Source organism: Sturnira hondurensis, unplaced genomic scaffold (genome assembly GCF_014824575.4).
Source record: "Sturnira hondurensis isolate 20B ecotype Veracruz unplaced genomic scaffold, ASM1482457v3 Scaffold0017082, whole genome shotgun sequence".
NCBI lineage: Eukaryota > Metazoa > Chordata > Mammalia > Chiroptera > Phyllostomidae > Sturnira > Sturnira hondurensis.
In genome coordinates, this window is record NW_028089713.1 from 413,872 (window position 1) to 439,166 (window position 25,295).

At 50.5% G+C, this 25,295-nt stretch overlaps 1 protein-coding gene across 2 annotated transcripts in view; it reads right to left on the reverse strand.

Moving 5' to 3' along the window:
- Positions 1–10,800: 10,800 nt before the first annotated feature.
- Positions 10,801–25,295, reverse strand: part of MAPKAPK2 (MAPK activated protein kinase 2) — a 45,486-nt gene continuing 30,991 nt past the window's right edge. The window contains exons 2-10 of one of the 2 annotated variants that reach the window (XM_037067074.1): positions 15,969–16,108; positions 15,712–15,776; positions 15,350–15,429; positions 14,719–14,845; positions 14,085–14,160; positions 13,555–13,679; positions 13,163–13,248; positions 12,966–13,046; positions 10,801–12,419 (exon numbers count right to left, since the gene is read on the reverse strand). In XM_037067074.1, the coding sequence (XP_036922969.1) occupies positions 12,276–12,419; positions 12,966–13,046; positions 13,163–13,248; positions 13,555–13,679; positions 14,085–14,160; positions 14,719–14,845; positions 15,350–15,429; positions 15,712–15,776; positions 15,969–16,108 (924 nt within the window). In that variant the 3' untranslated portion in view covers positions 10,801–12,275. The remainder of the gene's footprint in view (positions 12,420–12,965; positions 13,047–13,162; positions 13,249–13,554; positions 13,680–14,084; positions 14,161–14,718; positions 14,846–15,349; positions 15,430–15,711; positions 15,777–15,968; positions 16,109–25,295) is intronic. The other variant, XM_037067075.1, reaches the window with a different exon arrangement.

The following is a 25,295-nucleotide window of genomic DNA, read 5'->3' on the forward strand; positions in this document are numbered from 1 at the left end:
GTGAGTGCCCACTACGTGCCAGGGATTGATTCTCCAGCTTTTGTATCGCTTTTCATTTGCTCTTCACAGCCCTAAGAGGTAGGAGATGGTGTCTTAGTCTGAGTCCTCAGAGAAGCAGATGCCAAAATGACACGCAGGGGTTTTGTTAAAAGAAATGTCTTTTTTAAAATTATACTTTACTGATTATCCTATTAAAGTTGTCCTGATTTTCCCCCCTTTGCCCTCCTCCACTCAGCACCCTCCTCTCCCCCAGGCAATCCTCCCACCATTGTTCATGTCCATGGGTCATGTGTAGAAGTTTCTTTGGCTACCCCATTTCCTATACTGTACTTTACATCGCCATGGCTGTTCTGTGACTACCTATTTGTACTTCTTAATCCCCTCACCTCTTCTTCGTTCATTCTCTCCTACTCCCCTCCCATCTGGCAACCATCAAAATGTTCTCAGTATCCATGATTCTCTGTTCTCCTTGTTTGTTTATTTTGTTTTTTAGATTCAATTTTCGATAGATTTGTATTTCTTGCCATTTTATTGTTCATAGTTTTGATCTTCTCTTTCTTAAATAAGTCCCTTTAACATTTCATATAATAGTGGTTTGGTGACAATGAACTTCTTTAGTTCTTTTCTTAACTGGGAAGCTCTTTATCTGCCCTTCAATTATAAATGATACCCTTGCTGAGTAGAGCAAGCTCAGCTGTAGGTTTCTGCTTTTCATGATTGAATATTTTTTGCCAGTCCCTTCTGGCCTGCAAAGTTTCTTCTCAGAAATCAACTGAGTCTTATAGGGACTCTCCTGTAGGTCACTAACTTCTTTTCTCTTGCTTTTAAGATTCTCTTTTTTATTTTTAACCTTTGGCATTTTAATTATGATGTGTCTTGGTGTGGGCCTCTTTGCACTGACCTTCTTTGAGACTTGCTGAGCTTCCTGGACTTGCATGTCTATTTCCTTCACCAAATTAGGGAAGTTTTCTTTCATGATTTTTTCAAATAGATTGCCAATCTCTTGTTCTCTCTCTTCTCCTTCTGGCACCCCTGTGATGCGAATGTTGGGCCTCTTGAAGTTGGGCCTCTTGAAGTTCTTACGCTAACCTCATTTTTTTTCTATTTTTCTTCTTGTATTTCTGATTGGTTGTTTTTTCATTCCTTATGTTCCAAATCATTGATTTGATTCTCAGCTTCATCCACTCTGCTATTTTTTCCCTGTTAAATTGTTCTTTATTTCAACTAGTATATCCTTCATTGTTCGTTATTTATATCTTTAAGTATATCCTTAAATTTTTCTTTATTTCAACTATTTCAACTAGTATATCCTTCATTTCTGACTGAATGGATCTTTTTTATGTTGCTGAGGTCCTCATTAAGTTCCTTGAGCATCCTTATAACCAGTGTTTTGAACCCTGCATCTGATAGATTGCTTATCTTCATTTTGTTTTGCTCTTTTTCTGGCTTTGATCTGTCCTTTCATTTGAGTCATGTTTCTTTGTCTCCTTGTTTTGACAGGTTCCCTGTGTTTGTTTCTGTGTATTAGGTACAGCTGCTTTTTGACTCGATGTCTTGGTAGAGTGGCCTAATATAATAGGCATCCTGGAGGGTCCAGTGGCACAGCCTCCCCTATCACCTAAGCTGGGTACTCCAGGTATGCCCTTTGTGTGGACTGAGTACACCCTTCTCTTGTAGATGAGGCTTGGTTGCTGTCGGCAGATCAATGGGAAGGATTTACCCAGGCCAGTCAGCTGCAAGGCCTGGCTATGACCACTGACCACCAAACTCCACTCTCCATGGAAGATCAGCTGTGCAGGGGGAGGGTAGTGGTGCTCTGATGTAGCCTGTGGCTGTCCACCAGGTGTGCAGGCCTTGGTGTTTCCAGCGCGGTAGAGGCCAATGTTAGTCCCCACCTGTGTTTCGCCTGGGGCACCCTGACTGAGCTATGGAGCAATCTGAGATGGCTGCTACTCGTGCTGGTCTTAGAGATTCCCAGGTGAAGCCAAACTATGAATCTAAGCTGGCTGCTGTTAGTATGGGGCCTGGAGAGTCCAGCTATTGCTTGTTTGATAAGATTTAGGAAGTTGTGAAGCAGGAGCCAAGACCAGCCATTCATATGGAAAAGCAGCTTGGGAGGGTCTATAAGTTGGGTGGGGCAGCGTCTCTTGAGGATCTTCAAGGTGGGTCAAACGGTGTTACCCAAGTTGATGGAGTCTCATATATGGCACCAGCTTACTGGCTCTGTGGGGGGAGAGTTTAGCAAAGAGCCAATGACCTCTGCTCGCTTTGATACCAGACACTTCATTTCCTCCCCTAAGCTGCTACCAGAGTGCTGGAGCTCAGAACGAGTGAGTCTGAGTAGGTGAGTCCATGTGTGGGTTAAGAACTGCTTGGGGCTCCAGAAGTTTCTTCTACCAACTCAATACCCACTGGTTTTTGCAGCCAGAGGTTATCTTCTGAGAGCTGGGGATCTATCTTCTGAGCACTGGAACCCTAGGCTTGGGGGCCTGATATGAGGCTGGGACTCCTCACTCCCAAGATATCCCTCCCAAATTTTTATCCACTACACACGGGTGTGGGACCAGCCCATTCTGAGTCTGCACTCCTCCTACTAGTCTGGATGGATGGATGTGGTTTCTCTAATTTTGTAATTGTCAGACTTCCATTCAACTCAGTTACTGACAGTTCTGAGTGATGGCTGTTCTATATTTTAGCTGTAATTTTGATGTGGTTGTGTGAAAAGGTGAGCCATGTCTGCCTATGCCTCCATCTTGACTAGAAGAAGTCTGGTAGGAAAAAGGTCTTTATGATAGAGAGGGAGCTGGGCAAAACCAGACCAGGGGTGCAGGAGGGCAGGGAGGGAGGAAGCCACCAGAGCGTGCCCAACCCCTGCTAAGAGAAATGAGGACAGGAGTGTGCAAGTGTGCTGGACCACTGTGCAGTCTCAGGAGGGTTGACAGGGCTGCCAGGAAATCCTCTAGCCGAAGTCAGCTGTCACTAGAGTCTTTGTTTCCTCAGGAACTTTCATGCCCTGGTGTCCCTGCTATTCCCAGTCACTGGTGGAGAGCAGGTGAGAGAAGCGTGGCCTCGGTGCAGAAACAGCAATGGACTTGAGAGCACAGCAGCTGGGGCACTGGGATGTCTATGCTGGAATTGGAGGTCTGTGAGGTGTCTCCTCATAATTAACAATTAATGAACACCACATATATTAATAATTATTATGGCAAATCATATACAGTATAATTATATATTTATTATCATTATATTTGTAGTATGTCTCATACTACAATAAATAATTGGATTATAATTAATAATTGTGGGATTCCACAATTATTATCCCTATTGTACTTGTCAATAAACTCACGCTCAGAGAAGTTAAGATGCCTGCCCACAGTCTGAACCCAAGTTTAATACAACTCCAAAGCTTTCCCCTGTGCAATGTGCATCTGAGCTACTGACCACCACACAGGCCTGATTTCTCAGACTCAGTAATGAGCAGAGGGTTGGGCACACCATCAGCAACCCAAGGGGTTTGTGTGTGTGTGTGTGTGGTGGGGGGGGATGTGTTTGAGCTCCTGTGTAGTAAGAAAACATCCTGGCATGTCTCCTATGTCCCCCATAACATCTAGGACCCTGAGTCAGAGCCACCTCCTCTGCCACGGGCCTTTCTTTCCCCAAGCTCCCTAATCAGAGGGGACCCCTTCCCCCCACTCTGGGCTTCTCTTACAGCACCTGTCAGTGTGCCTTACATCTACGTCTCGTTTGCACCATCATCTCCTCAGTGTCCCCATCAGGGGCACTCACTTTCCAATCACTTACCTGAGAAGCAGCTCAGGTAACCTGCTCAAGATCAGAAACCAGAGGGCATTGAACAAGGCTGAATCTCAGATTTGTCTCTGAGCCATCCTGCCCACACACCCAAAGTTCATGCAAATAACCACAATTTGGTGAGCAGAGCTGCTGACGTGGGGAGAGATTGAAGGAATCCCCTTGTCTCCTCCAGGTCTGATTTTTCCAGTCGCCCACAATGCAACCAAGGACATATGCATTAATCAGTTTGGGGAACTTCAAATGTCCTTATTCTATCCCGTTTGCCCCACTGCTGACAGCGAATCCTTTCACTGACCTCTCATTCAGAAAGCAACATGCAAAGTGCATTCACTCATAACCTGATAGTGTCTTTTCTGCCAGTGCCTACTACCAAAACACATATAACCTCTGATCTAAATATTCCACTTCTAGGAATCTGTCTTACAGAAATGCTCACACATGTGCACAAAGATATTGTACATTCTAATTGTAAACAAATGGAAATAAATGAAACATCTATCCTGAGCAGAGAGTTAAATAAATTATGGTGCATCCACACTGTGGAATACTCTGCATCTGTTTAAAAAAAGGACATGGTGGTTCTGAGGCCCGCCATGAACACTCACTGAGGGGCTAAAAAGCAAGTTGGACATTGACTGGCAGGTATAAAAAATTTCTGGAGTTTGATTGTACAACAATGTGAAAAATACTTAACATTACTGAACCATACACTTAAAGATGATTAAGATCCCAGGCTGGTGTGGCTCATTGGATTGAGCACCATCCTGCCAACTGACAGGCCACCGGTTCGATTCCCAGTCAGGGCACATGCCTGGGTTGCAGGCCAGCCAGGTCCCCCACTGGGGGTGTGTAAGAAGCAACTGATCAATGTTTCTCCCCTTCTCTCCCTCCCTCTTTCCCCTCTCTAAAAAAATTAAATCTTCAAAAAAATGATTAAGATGGTAAATTTTATGTGTATTTTACCACAACTTTTTAAAAAATCAAGTTGCAGAACACTAGGCCTAATGATTGCACTTACACTTCAATAGAAATTCAATAAAATTTCTACCATGTTTATAAGCATATATGTGTGTAGATAAACTGATACAAAAATATTTAAACTGGATAAAATCCAATCAAGCTATTAAAAGAAGTTATTTAGGGAGTTGGCATAGCTGGGTGAGGTTATAAAGAACTTTCACATTTCACGCTGTGTGCTTGCATAACTGTGTGTATATAATTACTTCCATGTTTGAGTTAATGAAATTGCTTTTGTTAATTGTTCTTTAGTTACATGCACCATCCAACAGCTACTGAGCACCAACGCTGGGTCGGCTGTCATTTTCAAAACCTGCAATCAGATCAGACCAGACTGGATTTCCCTCTGTTCTCTTCTTTTTTGCAGACCAGCTAGAGAATGGCCTGCTTTGGTCCCCCCTGTGAGCGGGTGAGTGGGATGAGAAGTAAGGCTATAGTCTCACTACGACGGTCTTTTCCCTAGAACAAGTTTCTGACCAGAAAAGGGGACAGCTGAGTGCCAGAAACCCACAGTCCCCTCCAGGTCTTACTCTAAACACCAGCTGCCCATGCACCACAGGCTCCAGTCACAGCTAACCAAGGTCTGGGTCAGACTCAGCAGGATCCAGTCACAGCTAACCACGGTCTGGGTTGGACTCAGATGAGATCGTGGTTTCTTTGAAAAGCAAACCTCTAGCTGGTGGTTTGGAGAACCACAGGTCTCCAAATCAGAGAAAAGGGCTGGGAGAACTCTGCTAATTCTGAAACTTGAGGCTTCCTAGCCCAAGAGAGGAAGCTGAAGCTATTGGATGAACAAGAGGCCCACAGCTGCCAGGATTGAGAAAGGACCAAAATCATGTTCACATGGTTTCAGACAGCAGTGGCCTGTGCTAGCAGCTGGCCTGGGCTCAGGCCAGAGCCACCCAGACTGGGGGCTCATTTGCATACCCTTTGCAGAACCTTTTGCAGATACTTTGCATTGAAGGGCCCCAGGAACACTGCTCCCCTGGGATCAGAGAGGATGACCAGAGAGGTCAAGTCCAGAATTTGGTCACACGGACCCTAGGAACACAGAGGGAGAAGAGGGCCTGAGAAGGGGGTGGGGATAGCAAAGGGGAAAAGCCACTCCCAGATTTCACTTGCAAATCCCGGCATGGTTGTTGAACGGGGTAGGAAACTTCATAGTCCCTAAGAGCAAGAAAATTATGCAAACACGTGCATTTGCATAGCAGTTCAATGGCCCTTACGTCCCAGGGCCTTTTAGCACCCCACCCCCACCCCCACCCAAGCACCACATCACCACCTAGAAGCCTGCAGACCTGACTGCAGGTCTAAGGCTCCCTTGGCCAGAGGCTTTGAGCAGAAACTTCTCTTTGGAGCGATTACCATTCTCTCCAGTGGATGGATGTGCACTCTGAGAGAACCCCAGGTTTGAGATGTTAGTGTGCAAAAATTAAAGTGTGGAAGGTTGAGTACATTAAAATGAGTATTTTCAACAGGGAAGCTCCCAAGGGCTTTGTGTTTGAGACACTGAGCGGTGGAAGCACCACGACCTGGCGTGAGAGCTGGCTGTTCCGTGGGGCTCAGGGGGCAGAGGAGCAAGAGAGTCCTGGTTTTCCGAAGGACCAGCTCTAATTGCACATGATGTCCTTTTCCACGGTGATTTGTAAAAGGTGTCACAGAAACATGACCTAAGTTTAAGGTATGACTTCTTCATAATGCCTCTTGAAAAAGTAATGAACTGAAGAGTAGATAGGGAAATCCCTGTGTTCCCAAGTTTTGGGTTTTGGGAAGCAAATGTGGTGAATGAGGGAAACCCAGGTTAGAGAGGCTGAAAGGAGAATATGGGCAGAAAACACCAAGGACACCCCAAGAGGGTAAATCAGATTTCCCAAAGACAGTGCTGATGGAGTCAAAGGTCAAGCTGAAGAGCAGAAAGTAGTTCAGACCGGGAGACAAACAGGGTGAACCGAGACTTGCAGAAGCAAGACGCTGGCCCTGGTGGGGAAATCTCCGCCATGTGGTTCCCTCCTTTTCTACCATCCAGACCGTCCTGAGCACCAACCCGAGGGCTCCTTGGGAGGTGCTCCTGGGCCTGCCCAAATAGCGCCCCCTTCTGGACCAGACACCTGCCCTGTCCGCTTCATGAAAGGCTGATTCTCCCCACCTCATGTCATACCAACATCTGCCTGCTCCCCTAGGAGCCACCTGAGGGTTAGACCCACCCATACTCATCCATGTCACCCCAATGTCCCCGGCACTGGGCACTGCACATAGCAGGTGCTCAAGGTGAGCTTAATGAGACCCTGGCATCTTTCCTTACTCTGGGAGAGAGGGAAAGTCCTCCCAAAAAGCAGCTCGGGCCTGAGGCCAAAGCACCAACCCTGCTGGAAGGGTGGCCTCCAAGGGCTCAGGTCAGGTCAGCGGCCCTGTTGTTCTGTTGCACACACACCAGCTGTGCTTTCTGCCTCTCAAAGTCCCTCTGTGGCAGAATGTAACCCTCACGCGCCTGGGTGAGGGGGGGCGGGGTTGGGGGGGACACTGATATTATCCCCAAGACATGGACTTGACGGCTTCTTCCATAAAATGAGGACGCAGGGCACACTCCTGACCTCACTCATCTCTCCAGTCTCAAAACTTCTAGGGCCCTAGGAGGCTGCCCTGGGCCACCTGGGCTTGGATGACATCGCCCTCACTGTCGGAAGCCATTTGGAATGGGCCAATTAAGACCACAGAGGGCTGTCCTGCAGATGCAGAGGAAGACTGCACAAGGCCTTTCTTCCACTGTGGTGTACGCTTTGCACCTCGCTGACAGGGAACCAAGCAGGAACCAGATCTTATGCATGTTCATTCTTTCCAAAGAATTGTGCATGTAGTAAGTGCCAGAGTATTCAGTGATTTGGTTTGTTGGGTGGTCTCTTCACACTGGTCTGATTGACTGAATGCAGGGAGAGGTAGATGAATTCACCAACAGCCCCCCCCTCCCCCCGGGCTGGAGCCTGGCACCCCTAGCCAGACTCCCTCTGCAGTGGCTGAGGTCCCTAATCTTCAAGAGAAAGAGCCAGGGAGGGGCTTTATTTCCTAGGCTGAGGGCGCCAAGGCTGCCCCCTAAAGCCTCCTGCATGCCCACTCTGGCCCACCTGGGGAGTGCCCAGCAGGTTTGTTTACATTCACCAGTGGATGGGACAGTCACTTTCCCCAGCCTCGCCAACCCCACCCGCCTCCCTTAAATAACTGGGTTTCCTTCACTTCACACCCCGAGCAGCCGGACCCACCCACCTTACCCACTCACCACTCACAGCCCTCCGCATTTCCTGTCTCTAACCCAGTCAAAGGAAAACCCCAAATTTACTGTTATTGTTTACCAACCTGTCTCCTCACATCAAGGCTGAGACGGGCCCTCAGTGCAAGGGCAGGAGCACAGACCCAACCTAGACCAGGGGCCGCACTCCAAACCTGAGGTTCCCTGTGCCCTCTGGGCAGGGCAGCCTGCCTGAGGGTGGGACTTCAGCAGTGATACAGGCCACCAGACACCCGACCTTACAAAGAATTTAAACCATCTCCTTGAATTCTTCACAGTATCACCCCCGTTTCCAAGAAAACTGAATTCTGCTCGGCAGAGAGGAATCTGGTCTGTCACTGCCCTTCCCTCAACCGCTTCCTTATCAAGAGGACTGCGCTGTGTTTGAGCTCTCTACACGTGGAAGCATGAGGTCCGAGTCAGATTCACCTCTGCTTAGTTGTGGAGGCCTTGGGAGAGTCATTTTCTTCTCTAAGGCTGTTTCCTCACAGGTCAGCTGGAGGCCAGACCGACTACCTCCGAGGGCTTTCGTACTGAAGAGATCAGGGTACTGCGTCACCCAGCACGGTACTGGGTGGTGCTCAGCAGGCACCCACGAGTGCCCTTAGCCCTCTGCATCTCACACCACTTTGGGGTATTGGAGAATCTCATCCTGTAGCAGCCGTGCAAGCCAGCAGCTGTATTTAGGTATAAAAGTGCCATGGCCATCCCATCTGGGAAGAGGTTAAGTTGCCCCTAGAGACAGGGAGGGCATCCTGGAGCCAGGCCAGCATGCCCAGCCAGGGATCAGCGCGAGTGGAAAGGCCCCGCTCACCAAGCCAGGATCATCTCGGCCCTTCACTCTGGCCATCCCAAATGCCAACACCAGGCAATGGCCAAGAAGATGTCCTGAGCTGGGCTCACCTAGAGGAAGAAGCAAGTGTGTGGAGCAAGAGGATGCGCAGGTTGTGAGACAGGCCTCTGGCAGAGCGGTGATCCTCAGACACCACATCCTAATCCCCGGACCAGTGAACATGTCACCTCACATGGCAACCTGGGCTCTGCAGGTGAGACTAAGGTCAAGAACCTCCTGGATTATCTGGACAGGCCCAATCTAATCACATGGGGCCTACGAGTGGAGACTCCTCCCCGGTTAGCGGGGAGAGCGTGCTGACAGGAGGGTGCTCGAAGTGTGCTACTGCTGCTGCTGGCTTCCAGGACGGGGGAGAGGGCCACAGGCCCAGAAAGTAGGAAACCTCTGTAAGCTGGAAAGGCAAGGCAACAGACTCTCCCAAAGCCTCCAAAAACGAACACAGCTCTGCTAGACCTGGATTTTAGCCCAGTTACACCCTATGAGACTGCTGACCTACAGAACTGGGAGACGCTAAATTTGTGCTAAGTCACAAAATGCATTATGACAGCAACGGAAAACTAACACAGCCTCCCCAGACAGCAGAGTGCTGACAACTCCCTTCTCCTCTCACCTCAAGTTCCTTCCCACCACCCTAGCCCCCTCTTCCCCAGGCTGTCACCGCTGACACCTGCATAAGCTCACACAGCCTAACGATTTCTCTGAAAGCAAAACCGTATGCTGGTTCATCTGAGCAGTGGTTTCTACAGTGATGACTTGAGTTTCGACGTAAGACCCAACCACAGCTGTCCTTTCAAGACTCATGCAGGGACCACCGTGCCTGTGCCCATGAGCCAGAGTGGAAGGGATGTGACCCACCAACAACTAAGGACACAAGGAGGCCTGGTGTCCAGGCAGGAGACACAGTGTGCGGAGGAGATTCCGCAGGCCTTGGGGTCCTGAGTTCCAGTCCTGACCAGTGAGCGGTGTGACCCGAGGCACATGCCTTTACCCTCTCCATCGGCTTCCTCACTCCTGAGACAGGGGTAACCCCCTGCCTCACCTTTCCCCGACAGCTCTGAGGCTCATGTGAAAAAACGTGGATTTTACCGTCTGACTGGGAGAGAGAGCAGTGGGGTCAGTAGACCCACCTGTACCTTTGGCCCTACAGCAAACCAAGCCGTGTGATCTCACACATCCCCCTCTAGGCCTCAGTCTTTTCACCTGGGAATGGAGGGGGATGGGTCACATGAGCCCTGGGATCTCTTCCAGCTCTACTGTTTTTCGCTTTCTGCCTGACCCCTATCACCCCCTCCTGGAAATCTCAGGAACTACACAACCTGTTCCCCTGGTCTCTTTCTCAGGATCTGAACTCAATTAACAACCACCCTCTTCTCCCTAGAGGCCCCCATGCCAGTTGGCCAGACCGGGCTGAGGGTGCCAGTGTCTGACTATGGCTAGATGGGTAAAGAATCGTGTGCCAAGAAACAACTTGGCTCCTGATTCATATTTGGCAAGAGCACAGGTCCCAGGCCCTTCCTGGCACCTCCACCCTGCTCCAAAGGAGAGCAGCGTTAAAGCCCCTACACCAGACACACTGACCAGGCCAACAGGGCAGGCACCAGCTACTGCTTGCCCAGGAGGCGCTCCCCTCCTCTCATCCCCTCCTGTGCCTTCTCCTTCCCCCCAGACCCTCAGGTCCCCTACCCTCCCACCCCTCCTGTCCCTACCCCTCCTGTCCTGTCTTCTCTTCCAGGACACCCAGCCTCTGTCTTTCCAAGAGACAGAACCACTCTCCACATGTAGGAGGAGAGATGGAGGAGTCAAGGGGCTAAGCTCCACAAAAAAGAGAAACAAAACCTTTCAACTATTAAATCCATTTAGTAAAGATGATTTCACTCATACAAAACAACAGTTTACAACACTCTGAATGCTGGACACACCACCAGACACGGGAGGCACTGTAGGCACTTGGAGCCCTTCCCCCACGACAGAGAAGACCCTGGGTGCCCCTCTACCACCCTGCCCTGAGGGAGATGAAAACTGAAGTATCACTGACCACCCCCACCCCTGTCCCAAAGGGACCATGGCCCTGAGGACCTCACCCATACTGCACCTCAGTAATACTGGGGGAGGAGGCCCCTGCCCTCCCCTCATTTGCCTGGACACATGAGGCCAAGTTGTTTTGGGTGGGGGTGACGTGGCTAATGGGGAAGGGGTAGAGTCGGGACATCTTTGGTGTGAAGACCCCCCCCCCAAACCCACTAGGCCACACAATGGAAATGTGTGGGAGGACCACAAGGATGGTGTTGCCTTTGCCCATCAGGGGTAGCCGGTGAGCCCAGAGCAAAATACAGAAGCTCAATGTCGCTTATAAAGTGCCCAGGCTCACCCACGTGAGCTGAGAGAAGGCCTGTTGAGAAATGGCTAAAAAGGTAAGAAAAACAGACAAGAATGGGTCAGTAACAGCAGGAAGGGGAAGCACTGGTTACTCGGCAGATCAGCACCTCAGAGGACCAGGACCAGCACTAAATGGGGAGTCAGGGTCCTAGGGGTGGGCGGTCCAGTCTTCCTATTTCACGCCAGTGCCTAGTCACTCCTCTCCACTGCCCAGACTGGCCAACAGAGACAGGCCCTGGACGGCCGGGCTCGGAGTCCAGACAGGCTCCCAGGCACTGTGGCAGGCCCAACACAGGCAGGGCCGGCCCATGCAGGGAAAGGCTCTGGGGGCCCTCCCTGCCTGCCCCGGCCCCACAAACGCACAGTCCCAGGCACACATGCACAGGCGCTCAAGCACACTCAATCACACTCCTATCTGCCTGGCACATGAGTGATGTCCCAGGGCTCCAGTAGAGGACATGGGTGGCACCCTGGCCCTAGCCCTCCATGGCCTTGAGCTCCACAACACCTCAGGCAGCGGCGAAGCTCAAGCTGTGGCGGGGACTGGGGCAGGTGGGACAATACACAGGGACACTCTCTATAACAGTTTCCACAAATACCCTTTAACAAGAGGAAGGGGCTTGGGGGAGAGGAGAGGGGAGGGGAAAGAACAATAAAAGAAGTTTCATAAAAATTCTAAGTCAAATTACTGATAAAACTGCGAAGTGAGCATAGGTTCAAGAGCATCTTGCTCCCTTCTCTCCACGCCCTCCGAGCCTCTCCCTCTCTGGGGTGGCCGGGACTGAAGGCAGAATTCAGCCTCTCGTGAGGCTCCAGGCTCTTAGCGGCCGAGGAGGAGGGGAGGCAGCTGCAAACGGTTCTGTGTCTCTTCAATTAAAAAATATTTCCAGGTCGAGAGTTATTGCTTGTCCTCTGGGGGAGGACGGGCCGAGCGGCTCAGTGAGCGAGGGCTGCGGCCTCCAGGGCCCGAGCTTTCTTCCGCCTCTTCAGAAGCAGGGGGTTGGAGGCATCTTCAATCTTTTTTATCTTGATCTGCTCATAGTCGACGCGCATTGTGGCCAAGGCACTGGTCATCTCCTCCTGGGAGGAAGGGGTTCCAAACATGGAGAGATGTAAGTGAAGACAGGATGAGGGCGGGCAGGCTGGGCGGTGGTTCCAGGACTGACAGCAGCCTCAGCCCCAGGCTGGGCTGACCACATTGGCCACCGCCGCTGCCCCTCTCCCAGAGCCCTCCAACGACCGACCACCCAGAGGCAGGAAGAGCACAGGACAAGGAGTCAGGGGACCTGAGCTCTGGTCTGCCGCTGCCACTCATCAGCTGTGTGACCTTGAACGGGTCGTTCCCCTCTCTGGGCCTCCGTTACCTCATCTGCAAATGGCCTCTCAGGTCCTTAGACCCCGGGAGCAGAGAGTTGTGGGAAACAGTCAGCCAAGTTTAGACTGCACACAGACTCTTCTGCCCCAGGCTGGTCAGCAAGCAGCTCAGAGTCGCTGTTCTCACTGGAACAGGCATCCCCCGAGGCAGAGAACAGGGCAGAGAATGCAGAACCAAATCCTCCCAGGCCGCACCACCAGGCACTCCTGTGAGCTCCGCCCCAAGCCTCTCTAGGCCAGTGATTCCCTCACCTTGACATCCTCCCACCGCTCCTTGTCCTCCTTCAGGACCCGGCTGGTGTGCAGGGGGGTCTGAGGGACCTTTGTTGATTGCTGAGGGGAGAGAAAAGGGGTCCAAGTGAAAGCCTGGGCAGGGCAGAGTCCTGGCTAAGGCCTTGTCCCAAGGGACAGTCCCCAAGGACCCAGGTCCCTCTGGCCACCAGGCTCACCATGATCCAGGGGTGGTTCATGAACTCCGTGATGGTCATCCTCTGAGTGGGCTCTGTTTTCAGCAGGTTCCGGATGAGCATCTTCACTGTGGGACAGAGCCAGGGGACAGAGCTCAGGGGACAAAGCTCAGGGGCCACTCTCCCGCTCCTGCTCCTTCCCGCCGTCTTCAGGGAGAAACCTGGGGGTGCCGCACAGGGGCAGACTGCCCAAGGACCATCACGGCTACCCCCTCACAGGACCTGCCCGGCCTATGGCAGGCCCTTCACCCAGGCAGGACATGCCCAGCTGCTGTGCGCAGTCCATGGCTACACCCTCCACACGGCCACGTGTACACGCACACGCGAGCACATGCGCGCACACACACACACACACACACACGTGGGCTCTTCACCTTCCTCTGATACTTCCGACCACTCTGGGTTGGGGAATTCATACTGGCCCATTCGGATGCGACTCTTCATGCCGGGAGAGATGGCAAGGCCATGGTTGGAATAGAAGGGTGGATACCCACAGAGCCTGAGCCAGGAGAAGCAAGAAAGGAGGAAGAGTGGGTATTATTTGGGGTAACTACCCCGGAAATAGGCTGAGAAACATACCTCTTGTAAAGGTCACAGAGAAACCAGGACTCGCTGACCCAGGCACAACACAGAAAGCCAAGGACAGGGCCCAGGATTCCTATATACCAAGCACCCAAACCACAGGTTTCCCTGTCCATTCGATAGTGTACAGCCATCACTTAGCTGTTAGAACCCACTAATAAGGGGCCGTGCAGGAGCTTCTCAGGGATTCCCCACCCCGCAGGGGAATGCTAACCTCTGCCTCTTCCTGTCATCTCAGAGAGGTCCGGCCTCCACCCACCTCTGTGCTGACCTGGCCCGGTCCCGGTTCCCGCCCTCCCGACTCCCTCCTTGGCACACTCACAGGATGTACATGATGACACCCAAGGACCACATATCACAGGACTTGTCATACTTCTCTGGGCCCAGCACTTCCGGAGCTGCAAACCAAAAGGCAGTGTGGGCGAGCTGGCCCTCAGACCCGGCGACCCAGCATAGTTTCTCTGTGGATGATGCTCCTCCCAGCCCTCCAGCCAATCACGATGGGACCACAGCTTGGGGTGGGAGGGGAATAAAGGAAAGGCCTTCCTCCAAGTGGAACCAAGGGCTCAAATCTTAAGAAAAAATATTTTTGACAAGAGCCTTTCAGGCCCACAATGTCCACTGAGTTTAACAGACACATTAGCAAGCTGGCTCTTAGCCACCAGCAGGGGCCCAGAACTGACCTGTGTACCACATGCCACTAGGAACCTGCTGGAGATGACAGCTATGCTGGGGAGAAGTGCCCATGTGCCCAAAGCCCTGTCTGCAACCTCAGGCAGACAATTTCCTACAACACTTCAATCCCAGCTTAGCTCTAGAGAACACCCCTTCAGGCCAGGCCACACCAGAGAGTACTACGGGACACAGCTCTCTTAGGACCTGTGGTTCCAAGGTCAGAAGAAGAGGATTTCAGAAGGCTCTGGAGAAGAACAAGGTCCGAGTTCCTGTGGACCTACCCACATAGTATGGCGTGTAACAAGGAGTGGTCAGCGAGTTGTGGCTGGTGGTTTCCTTGGCAAAGCCAAAATCAGTGAGTTTCAGGATGGCATTGGGCCTCTTGGAGGTATACAGGAGATTCTCAGGCTACAGAAAGAGACACAGAAAAATAACAGTCCTGCCGTGAGGGGCCTTGGAAAGTCAAAGGGTCCAGACACCATCCTCCTTCCTCCACCAACAGCCACTTGTCTGCCGCCTACGATCTGCACGCCGCTGGCTGCATGTGACCAGCTAGCTCCCGGCCTACCGAGAGCTGACAGTGCGCTGGGCGGGGAGAGACTAATGCACAGAGCCAGCAATACATACCACAAGCAGAGAAACCAAAGGTATGACTGTGTGCTGCTGACTGAGGACTGCAGGGCTGAGTGTGGCCACAGAGGCTTCCCTGATCATTTGGAGGTTTGCCTAGAGAGGGCAGATACTGCAGAGCAGAGAATGCTGCCCTGCCCACCTCTGCCCTCAGGAACGAGGCAGCAAGGAGGCAGGATAACTCTGTCAATCCTTCCTGGGGTCACTATGATCCCAGAGCCCTCTGCAGCACCTGAGTTGGGGAGTGGGGTGGGAAGGGGGTGAATGATGAACAGCTGGTACCTTGACATCCCGATGAGCAATGTTGATTGAGTGCAAATACTGAATGGCCTCACCAATGCTCTTCATGATTTCTGATGCTTCTATAGAGGAGACGAAAAGAAAGATTGTCATGAGGTTTGAAAACTCAGTATACTAGCCCACCCCCATGCAGCCTAAGGCTCCCTATATCCACTGCTCACTCCAGAAACCAAGACACAGGGAGCGACCTGGGCTCAGCTGAGGACACCAGCCCCAGCAGCGAGCCAGAGGAGGCAGCAGGCCTCGGCATCTTTCCAGAGGGCAGGCACCACAGAGGGTCCCCTTCCAAAACCCTGCTGCCTTGCCTGACCAAGGCATCGTATCCCACAACCGACCCTTTCTACCTCTTTCCGTGAACGCCTGGTCTCCTCGGTCCTGGATTCGGCTAAAGAGTTCTCCACCATCCAAACTGAAAAAAAACCACAGTTGGAACCGGGGAACACAACACCCCACCACCACTCTCCATCATCCCTTTTCACCCCCAAAATTCAAGCATTCACATTTTAAGCTTTGGGACACACCTGACAGTCCTCGGAAAGTGAGGGGCCTGGGCAGGGAGTGTGGGGGCTGGGCCAGGAGCAGAACCGGCCAGGCTGCTTACCACTCCATCACGATTAGCAGGCACTTCCGCCCCGCATACAGGTTCTCATAGACGTCCACGATCCGCACGATGTGTGGGCACTGGGAGGCCCGCCAATGCAGCTCTACCTCGCGCCGGGCCTTGGAGCAGTCCTGGAGCATCTACAAGCCAAACAGCCTCCTGAATAAGGGCACCATCTCTGGAGGGGGACAGCTGGCTGCTGGCCCAGGTGCCTGCTGACATGCCCACTGATGCACCACAAACTCCCTCCACCACCGATCCTGTACCAAGCCAGCCCCCTTGGCATTTTCCCTTGGCAGCTGCCTCTCCTAAATCCTGACTCGGAGCTTTACAGCTCCCTTATCCCCTCTGACAAAAATCCTAGTGTGGCCCCTTACGGTCCTGACAGTCTGTGCAGCAAAGGGCACCAAGTCCATTCTAGAAGGCAGGCAGCAGGCAGCACCAGAAGACAGGGGTGAAGGAGGCACGGGAGAAAGACAGATCAAGGAAAACCAATCCAATAATGGAGAGGGATCTAGGGAGGGCAGAGACTCGAGGATTTATAAGAAAAGGCACTTCTGGGATCCCTCCAACCCAGCACACCAAATTCCGAGCAACGCTCTTTCTACTTCTGTGGTTTACCTCATTCAACCACAGACGGCCTCAGAGTCAGCCCGTGGTGGTTCAAATCCTGATTCTTGTGAGATGTGCAGCCTTAACCAAGTTCTTTAACTCACCAAGCCTCCTTCTCGTCCCCTCATCTCTCCTGGGCCAGATGGCCAGGGGCTTTAAAAGAGCCTGGCTCTATCATGAGTCTCAAGGGCTGACTCTTGACTAGTCCAAGCAAGTCTCATTGGGTCCAGGCACTTTACTAGTAACTGGCTTGGAAGTCAGCCTAAGACCAACATCGGCCAAGAACTCGGTGGGAAATTGGCTCAGAGGCCTCTTAAAGGGAGCACGAGGACCATACATCAACTCTGCTGCATATGACACCTGGGACCAGGAAAGTCACCTTGGTGCCATTAGGGGAACCAGCCTAAGAGGATGAATTCACACACTGAGGAAGGCATCCAGGAGAGGGGGCTACTACCTGGACCTTGCTGATATGACCACACATCCGTTATGGCTTCTTTTTGGTAAGAGCCAAAAAGCACCCTAATACACCCCTTTGTAAATGGGTATACATTTGTCATACGAATTAAATGAAAGAACTCTGCAAAACGCCTAGCAGAGTGCCTGGCACGTGCTCAGTAAGTGGGGCTGCCGTTCTCATCACAGTGTTTGCCAAGCGCCCCATGCAGATGCCGAAATCATTACGACGAGGACCCTCGCATCACAGACTTGCCGACTCTGTGGGAAGTCAAGATTAGCACCACACGGGACACACCCCAACTGCCTCGGACAGGAGAGGGCTGCGCATGAGGCAGGCAGCCAGACTGAGAAGGAAAGGCACGGGCTGAAGGCAAGGCTGACAGGCAGGGGAAAATGGCGGGAATCAGGGCTGACTCAGAGGGAGCGGGGTTGGGGTGGGTGGGTGGGCGAGCTAAGGAACCTGCTGGAAAGTGCGTGAGGCTTGGTATTTGGTAAGTAAGATCACATGGCCAAGATGGAGCCAGATTACAAAGGACAATGGAAGGCAAACATGAGAATTTCCAACCGTAAAACTAGCACTCATTTATGCTATGGCCCATGATATGCTCAACCTTTTCTAATTTTACAGTAATTGCCATTTTACAAGGTGAGAAAACCGAGCCTCAGAAAAAATAGTGTGCGCCGGGCTCAGATTTGGAGAAAAGGGGAGCCAGGGTTGGCATCCAGGACTGGTGGGCTGCAAAGCCCAAGCCTTTTCCACTACACATCACACAGCTTTTGGAGACAGAATGAAGGCAGAGGCTTGTTAGTCTCAGACCGCCAAATGCAGACTGACTTTGCAGAGCTGATTCCCAAACAGATGCCCAGTTAATTCAATCTCCCAAGGAGCCAGCAAGAGGAAGTCTCCGTGGGGTCACACTGCCACCTCGTGGCCAAATGAGGACACTGCACAGGTCCTGGGTTTGGCCAGCATCAACTTCATACATTTGGTTGCACCAGGAAATTTATTTTCCTTTCTCAAGCTCTATGAGGAGTAGAAGGAGGCGCTGAGTGATTTTATGTGCATGTAATTTAATTCCGCAAGCATTTATTGAGTTCCTACTATGGGCTGTACATTGTGTAGAACATCGAGACCAAATAGAAGGGCTCTGATCTGAAAGACTGCAGGCTGGAGATGGAGGGCCAGGAGTGCACTAGGAATACACATAGAAAATACTTACAACCCACTGAGATAATGGGCTGTGAGACTGACTGATAAATTCAAAGGATTCAGGAGCAATGGTTCTCAGAGCAGCCAAACAGGAAAGACCTCTATCGCCCCCTATGGGCACACAGGAACTGAGTCCCTGAGAAAAAGAAAGTTGTCAAATTTACTCGGAGGCAATATGAAGTCATGGATCAACTTCTGGTTGCGTATCCTCTGGAGAGGCCCTTACCTTTCTAAGCCTGCTTTGCAGCTCTAAGTTAGGGAGGATAATACCCACCTGGGCCCCTCCCTCTTACAGCCATTGTAAACATCCAATGAAATAACANCAGGAGCAATGGTTCTCAGAGCAGCCAAACAGGAAAGACCTCTATCGCCCCCTATGGGCACACAGGAACTGAGTCCCTGAGAAAAAGAAAGTTGTCAAATTTACTCGGAGGCAATATGAAGTCATGGATCAACTTCTGGTTGCGTATCCTCGGAGAGGCCCTTACCTTTCTAAGCCTGCTTTGCAGCTCTAAGTTAGGGAGGATAATACCCACCTGGGCCCCTCCCTCTTACAGCCATTGTAAACATCCAATGAAATAACACCTCTAATTGTGCTGTGTCACCAGACAGGTGCGAATCACTGAACCTGCAGCATAACTATCTCTCCGTCACGTCTGTGCGGAGGCTGGAGTACGTGGTACAGCCAGCACAAGTCATCTGCAGGACTGTAGGCTGGGTTTCTGTCTGCAGCCTGGAACCAGCTCCAAGCTCTAACCAACCACAGCTGTGCTGAGTGAAGAAGCACCAAGGCCCAAACCCAAGTGCATGACAGCTCTCACGCCAAGCTCTGTTCTCTGCCTTAGGCATGTAAGCATGTGCCATCAGGCAAACGAGAACTGCAGCCAGAAAGCCTGGGGTCACATCCCCCTCCAGGCTCACACACAACTCTCTGCCGGTAGAGGAGCCCACTGGATCTAGTACAATACATCTGGCCTTGGGAAGCACACACAACTCACTCCCAGTTCTGCACTTCCCTGCTTGTGTCGACAAGCCACTTCACACTTCTGAAAAGGGTTTCCTCACCTGTTACACTGGATTCCATTCAACAAAACAAGCAATTGTAAAAAATGATATTCTTTGATTCTAAGAGAAACAGAATAAAAATTTCCCATGAAGACTGTTAGCTGACATTCGGGGACATGTTTATCAAAAGTCCCTGAATGGATACGAAAACCAACGCAAGCAATGAAAGCAAGACCTTCAACTCAGTCAGGAGGGCAGGCTGGCTGACGTCATGGGGCAGAGCCAGGAAGAGCCAAAGAGGCTTTGCAGACAGCTGTGGTGTGCAGAGAGCCTGGAGAGAGGAAATCAAGAATGTGCTAATCTGGAGTACACACTAAGTAAAGAACAGCAGGGGAGGTGCCTGAGCTCCACGCCAGAGAGAAGAGACAAGGAGAGAAAACAGGATTCCCAAGGTGTTGACAGGGGCAACCAGCAGAGATGCGGTGGGAAGTTCAACCAGAAGCTAGAGTCTCACCTAGGAAAGGTTCCGCCTCTCTGGCTGGAAAAGGGCAGAGGACGCCCAAGGGCCTGAATCTGAAGGGGGGGAAGCGTCTTCCTACTAAAAAGCCAGACAGGTTCTTGGGCAAGGAATGTCTGCCTAGAAGGGACTGTGAAATATTTTAAACCCATGCTAAGCCTGGAACAGATACCGTGACTTCCCGCCTCCCTCCAAGCTTGCATCTGAAATTCTCTTGCGCCGTAGAAGAGACTGCAGCACCTGCTGTGTTGTGCTAGACTGCAATGCAATAGGCAAGCCCACCTCCAGTGCTCTGTGGCCTTCCCAAGCCACAGAGTCCACTGCCTGGGAGGGACCCCTAGGGCTCCCAAAATGCTGCTCCTGCCTCTCTCTCTTTGCCAGAACCTGGAGGGAGGCAAGATGGTCCCACTTATCTGCCCCCCAAATCTCCCATCACGGGCTCACATGAAAAGACTGGAAAATAGCCAGCATCCCAAGCCTGGCTGAACAGAGCCAGAGAAAATGAAGAAACAGAGCCCAGGCCCGAGGCTGTGCTCACCAGTGAGGTAGATACGAGGACAGGAGGGAACAAGCTCGGGACCCTATGGAGCATCCCCTTCCCAAGCTCCACCACCACTTACCAAGGAGTCTAACCCCTTTGTGCCTCCGTTTCCTACCTGTTAAATAGGATAATAGTAGTACCTATCTGTGTTAAATGAATTAACATGTACATTATGTAAATTACTAAGGGTGGCACTTGGCGCATAGTAAGAACTGCGTAAGTGTCTGCTGATTGTTCTGCTCCCCCCAACACCCCTGCCCCCAGCAGTGTGAGAGTCCCATTGGGGTGGGGAGCTGGACTCCCACTCCTGCCCATCTCATTTACGGCATTAGCACTGGACGGAGGGGGACCCAGAACCCTGGAAGAGAAGCAGCTTTGGCGTCCTAGGCCCTGAGCAGTCTAGCCCCCTGCCTATGCTACCTAAACCAGGCAGCTGACGGCAGGGCTGCCATGTAATGAGAAGAAGCCAGCCCTTCTCAGGAAGGGCCCTGCGGCAAGAGGATGCGTAAGTTTGAATCAGACTCTGTGCTGTCAGCGTGTGGTGTGTCTTCTTGTTAAACAGGACAGCCCTGCACTCCCAGCAGGGGCAAAGGTCACGCACTAGCCCCCAGCCAGTAGCACACAGAGAGGGCTGGGGCTGACCTAAGGGCCTTCCCAGGCAGAAGAAACGAGGAGAACTTGGAAAGGAGGGTTGCTGCCTGGGCTGGCATCTGAGCAACCCCCTCTCACACAGCCCACCAAGCAGCAGGCAGCCTCAGATCCAGAGGAGCAGGGGAAAGGGGCCAGGCCGCTGCCTGCTGGGCGCGTGCTGTTACTTGGGTGCTAAGTAGTAGAAATGGGGAACCCTCACACCCTTCCTCACACCCACCCCAGGAGGAAGTCTCCTATTTTATAAATAACAAAACAGGCTCAGAGATGGTAAGCAACTAGTTCAAGGCCTGTCGGCCAGTTGTGCCTGGCAGGGCTGGAACATGAACTCCATCTCCACTGTTCCCAAAGCCTCTTGTCCACCACCCACGGCAAGGCCAAGGGGGACAAAATCTGCCCAAGGCTGTGGGGTCAAGAGCCAAAAGTGGGGGGCTGAAAATGGACATGTGCCTTAAAGTGCAAACCCTTTGACCTTGAAATTCCTTTTAGAATGTTACCCTAAGATACTAATCATAGATGGAGCTTTAAGAAGACATATATATATATATATTTATATATCTATATATCCCAATAATTGTTTATTTTGACTAGAAACAGCTAACAAGCTGAGTGCCCAGTTACAGCGAGAGATTTACCTATACAATCTACAATCTTATTGTAGATTTAAAATGATGTTTCAGAATATTTACAGGAAATGGATTCCTATGTATCTATTAGCTTCTTAGTCACCATCATTGTCATTGTCTACTTTTTGGGGCGGGGGTAGGCAGCACAAATCCCAACATGTAGTTTCCTTAAATATATTTATCAGAAAGTATCTGATAGTAAATGAAAAAGCAAGTTACAAAGCCTATGTACAATATAGTTCTACATGTACATCTACACATAGACACACATGTGTGTACATCTGTAACAGGAGGGCATTCATACTCAGTAAATGTTAACAGTAATTGTATCTTAAAGGTAGGATTACAGGTGACTCAATTTTCTTTACTATAGCTTTACTTTCTACATGATTTCTAATTAGCATATATACTTTTTAAAGAGGCAAAAAAGCTTAGCTCTCCACATTTTAATTGGAGGGTGTCATCCATACCCCTAATGGCCAGGGAACAAGCAGCTCGTGACTTACAGGCAGCTCTGCCAGGCGGCCCAGCCAGCCGAAGTCCACGGAGTCCTGAGCAACAAAGCAGCTCGTGCCCAGGGGAGAAGATAAGAACTGCAGTACAGCTGTTCAGTCACTCGCTAGCCCCAAGCTAGCCCTCCGGAGCTTCAGCTAGGACTGGGGCATCCATGTCTGGCTCAAAGACCTTTGGCCCTCTCTTTTCAGCCTGCAACCTGGGGAACTGGGCCTCCCAATGCCCAGCACTAGTGAAAAGGGGAGGGTGAGGAGGTCACAAGGTGCAGGAGCAGGACACAACGTCCTTACAGCATCTACTGTCTCTACGGGGCGATCCGAAGCCTCCAGCCCTGGATCTGCAGCCAGGGAGGGAGGGGCGTGGGGAGGAGACACACGGCACAGGCAGTACCGATATCACCTTCCCAGAATGCCACCACTCAGCAAAACCCTGAAGCATCCAGAGTGCGCCACACACCGGTCTCAAAGACTATGGGATATATAACACAGAACATGACAAGGAAGGCCTGCCCCACGAGACTTACATTTTAACGCACGAGGCTCATAATAAACAAGGTTGGTTGGTTTTAATTCTTAATAATGCATTGTGATTTGTGCTGCAAAGGAAATAAACTGGGAGCTGCCACAAAAACAGCCCTGGTGGTGAGGGGACTCTCTCATCCCCCAAGTCACAGAGAGCTGTTTAAAGGCTGGGGAGACGGGCGCAGGCCTCTTTTCATCCTGTCCAGCTCAGGGACAAGAGCGATGACCAACAGATAAGCCTTGATGAAATGATGATTTTCCTCTGCATCTGTTGGGGGTGGGGAGTGCACCCCCATGCCAGAACCTCCACAAAGCTCAGGGAGGAGCAACTGAAGGTCCTCCCCAAGAAGCTAATCTAAACATAAACCTCACAGCAGATGTGCTTAACCTTAGAAGGTCACCGTAATAAAAGACACACAGAAGTACATCACAGAGGCCCCTCGTGTTGGCGCTCACATTCCCAAACATTTGGGAGGTAAAAGCCTCTATTTGTTACTGACTTTCATTTACTTTTACAGGATGGGCGGAAATCCCCACCCAAAACAAGGCCAAAGTTTACAATGGGAAATCCAGTCCAAAAGCCGTAAAACAGCCAGGCCACACTGCCCAGAAGGTGAGTACAAGCTTTCCCATGGTGCCCCCACCGCAACCTCCCACCAGGACCTTTCCGGGGCAGCCAGAGGACCAGGGTTCCACGAAAGGCAGGAGCCTTAAAAGCCACACTGTAAATGACAGTATTTTTTAAATATTTGCAACACCTGATGGATAAAAGGCTAACTTAACTCCAGCAAATCAACTGTAAAGGATTATCAACCCAATATAAAAATGAGCAAAGCATCAAAACAGGCCATTCAAAGACGAAGAAATGCAGACGGCCAAGCGGGAGATACTCAATACGACTCATCAAAACATGAAATGTTTATAAAAACTATAATAGTAATTTCACCAGAATGGCAAAACTCTTTTAATGCTTGACCAAAAACATAACAAAATAAAACTTTTGGGTTTATGCAAAGATTTAGGGAGGAAAAGGCACCCTATCATATAACCATTAGGGATACATTTTTAGAGGAATTTGGTCATATCTGTCAAAAGTGTAAATGTCCCAACCTTGGACCCAGCAACTACCCAGATAGAAAATCACCCTATAAATATGTTTCTAAATCATTTTAATGACAATGAAAAGAAAAGAAAAGAAAAGAAAAGAAAAGAAAAGAAAAGAAAAGAAAAGAAAAGAAAGAAAAGAAACCTGGTAACAACCAAAATGCCTGCCCCTCAGGTGCTGGTCACTTAGACAGCAGCAAAGCGCACCAGAGCCCTCAGAGCCCTGCAGGGGTGTGGCCACACCCACTGCCGTGGGCAGGAGGAGGCGTTACTAAATGGGCACAAAGACAAAGAACAGGCTGACACTGTGACTTCGCCATTAATGATCTCATTTTTTAAATGGAACTGCACTCACATTATGTAACTTTTTTTAAGAAAAAATTTTTAAAGATTTTATTTATCTATTTTCAGAGGGAAGGGGAGGAGAAAGAGAGGGAGTGAAACATCCATCAGTTGCCTCCTGTATTCGCCCTGGCCGGGGACAGAACCTACAACCCAGACCTGTCCCAACCAGGAATCAAACCAGTGACCTTTAGCTTTGCAGAACAATGCCCAACCAACTGAGCCACACCAGTCAGGGCCATAACTTTTAAAGTATAATCAGAAAGACCAGAAGCAAACACACCAAAAGGTTAATAGATGTTGTGTGGGTTTTTGTTTGTTTGTTTTAAGGTTTTATTCATTTACTTTTGAGAGAGCGCGGAAGGGAAGGAGAAAGAAAGAGAAACATCAATGTGTGGTTGCCTCTTGTACTCCACCAGTTGGGAACCGGCCTGCAACCCAGGCATGTGCCCTGACTGGGAATCGAACCAGCGACCTTTTGGTTCGCAGGCTGGCACTCAATCCACTGAGCTACACCAGCCAGGGCAAAATGTTGTCGTTTTTAATTTCCAAAATAAAATACTGGACAGAATGTAAAATAACACCCCATGCGAGAGTTTCTGTTGTCATTTTTACTTTGTCCGTTTTTTCAGGCAGAGGGAGAAGGTATGTAGACTGGCAGACGCTCCAAACTGTCCCAGAGGAATTTACCCCCAAACCATGTCAACAGTGTTAACCACTAAGGCAGGGTAAGTACAAGAAAGAGGACTGTGTTTTTCTTTTCTTTTTTCCTTTTTATTTTACATCTCTCTATTGTTGAATCGTTCACCATCTATACATATTTTCTTCCTTCAGTCAAGGTGTTTACACTCTGAAGCACAGTCTGCCTCGGCCTTGACCTGACCCTGGCCTGACAGTGACGGCTACATGAGCAGGTACCCTAAAACAGAATTTATTTATAAAAATTGCGTATTCTTTCTTACATGTTTAAATTTCAGTCACCTTCAAAGTACTCTCCATTTGATGCAATGCACCTATTGAGATGTTTTTTCCGCTGCTCAAAACAGTTTTTGAACTTGTCGATTTCGATGGCTTTTAGTGCTTTGGCTGTTTTTGTTTCACCTCTTCCACAACCGCAAAACTTCCCTTTGAGGGCTTTTTTCATCCAGGGAAACAAAAACAAACTCTCTAGAGGTGGGGGACAGGGGAGAAGACCGGTGAGTAGGGAGGGTGGGGGGACAGGAGTCACA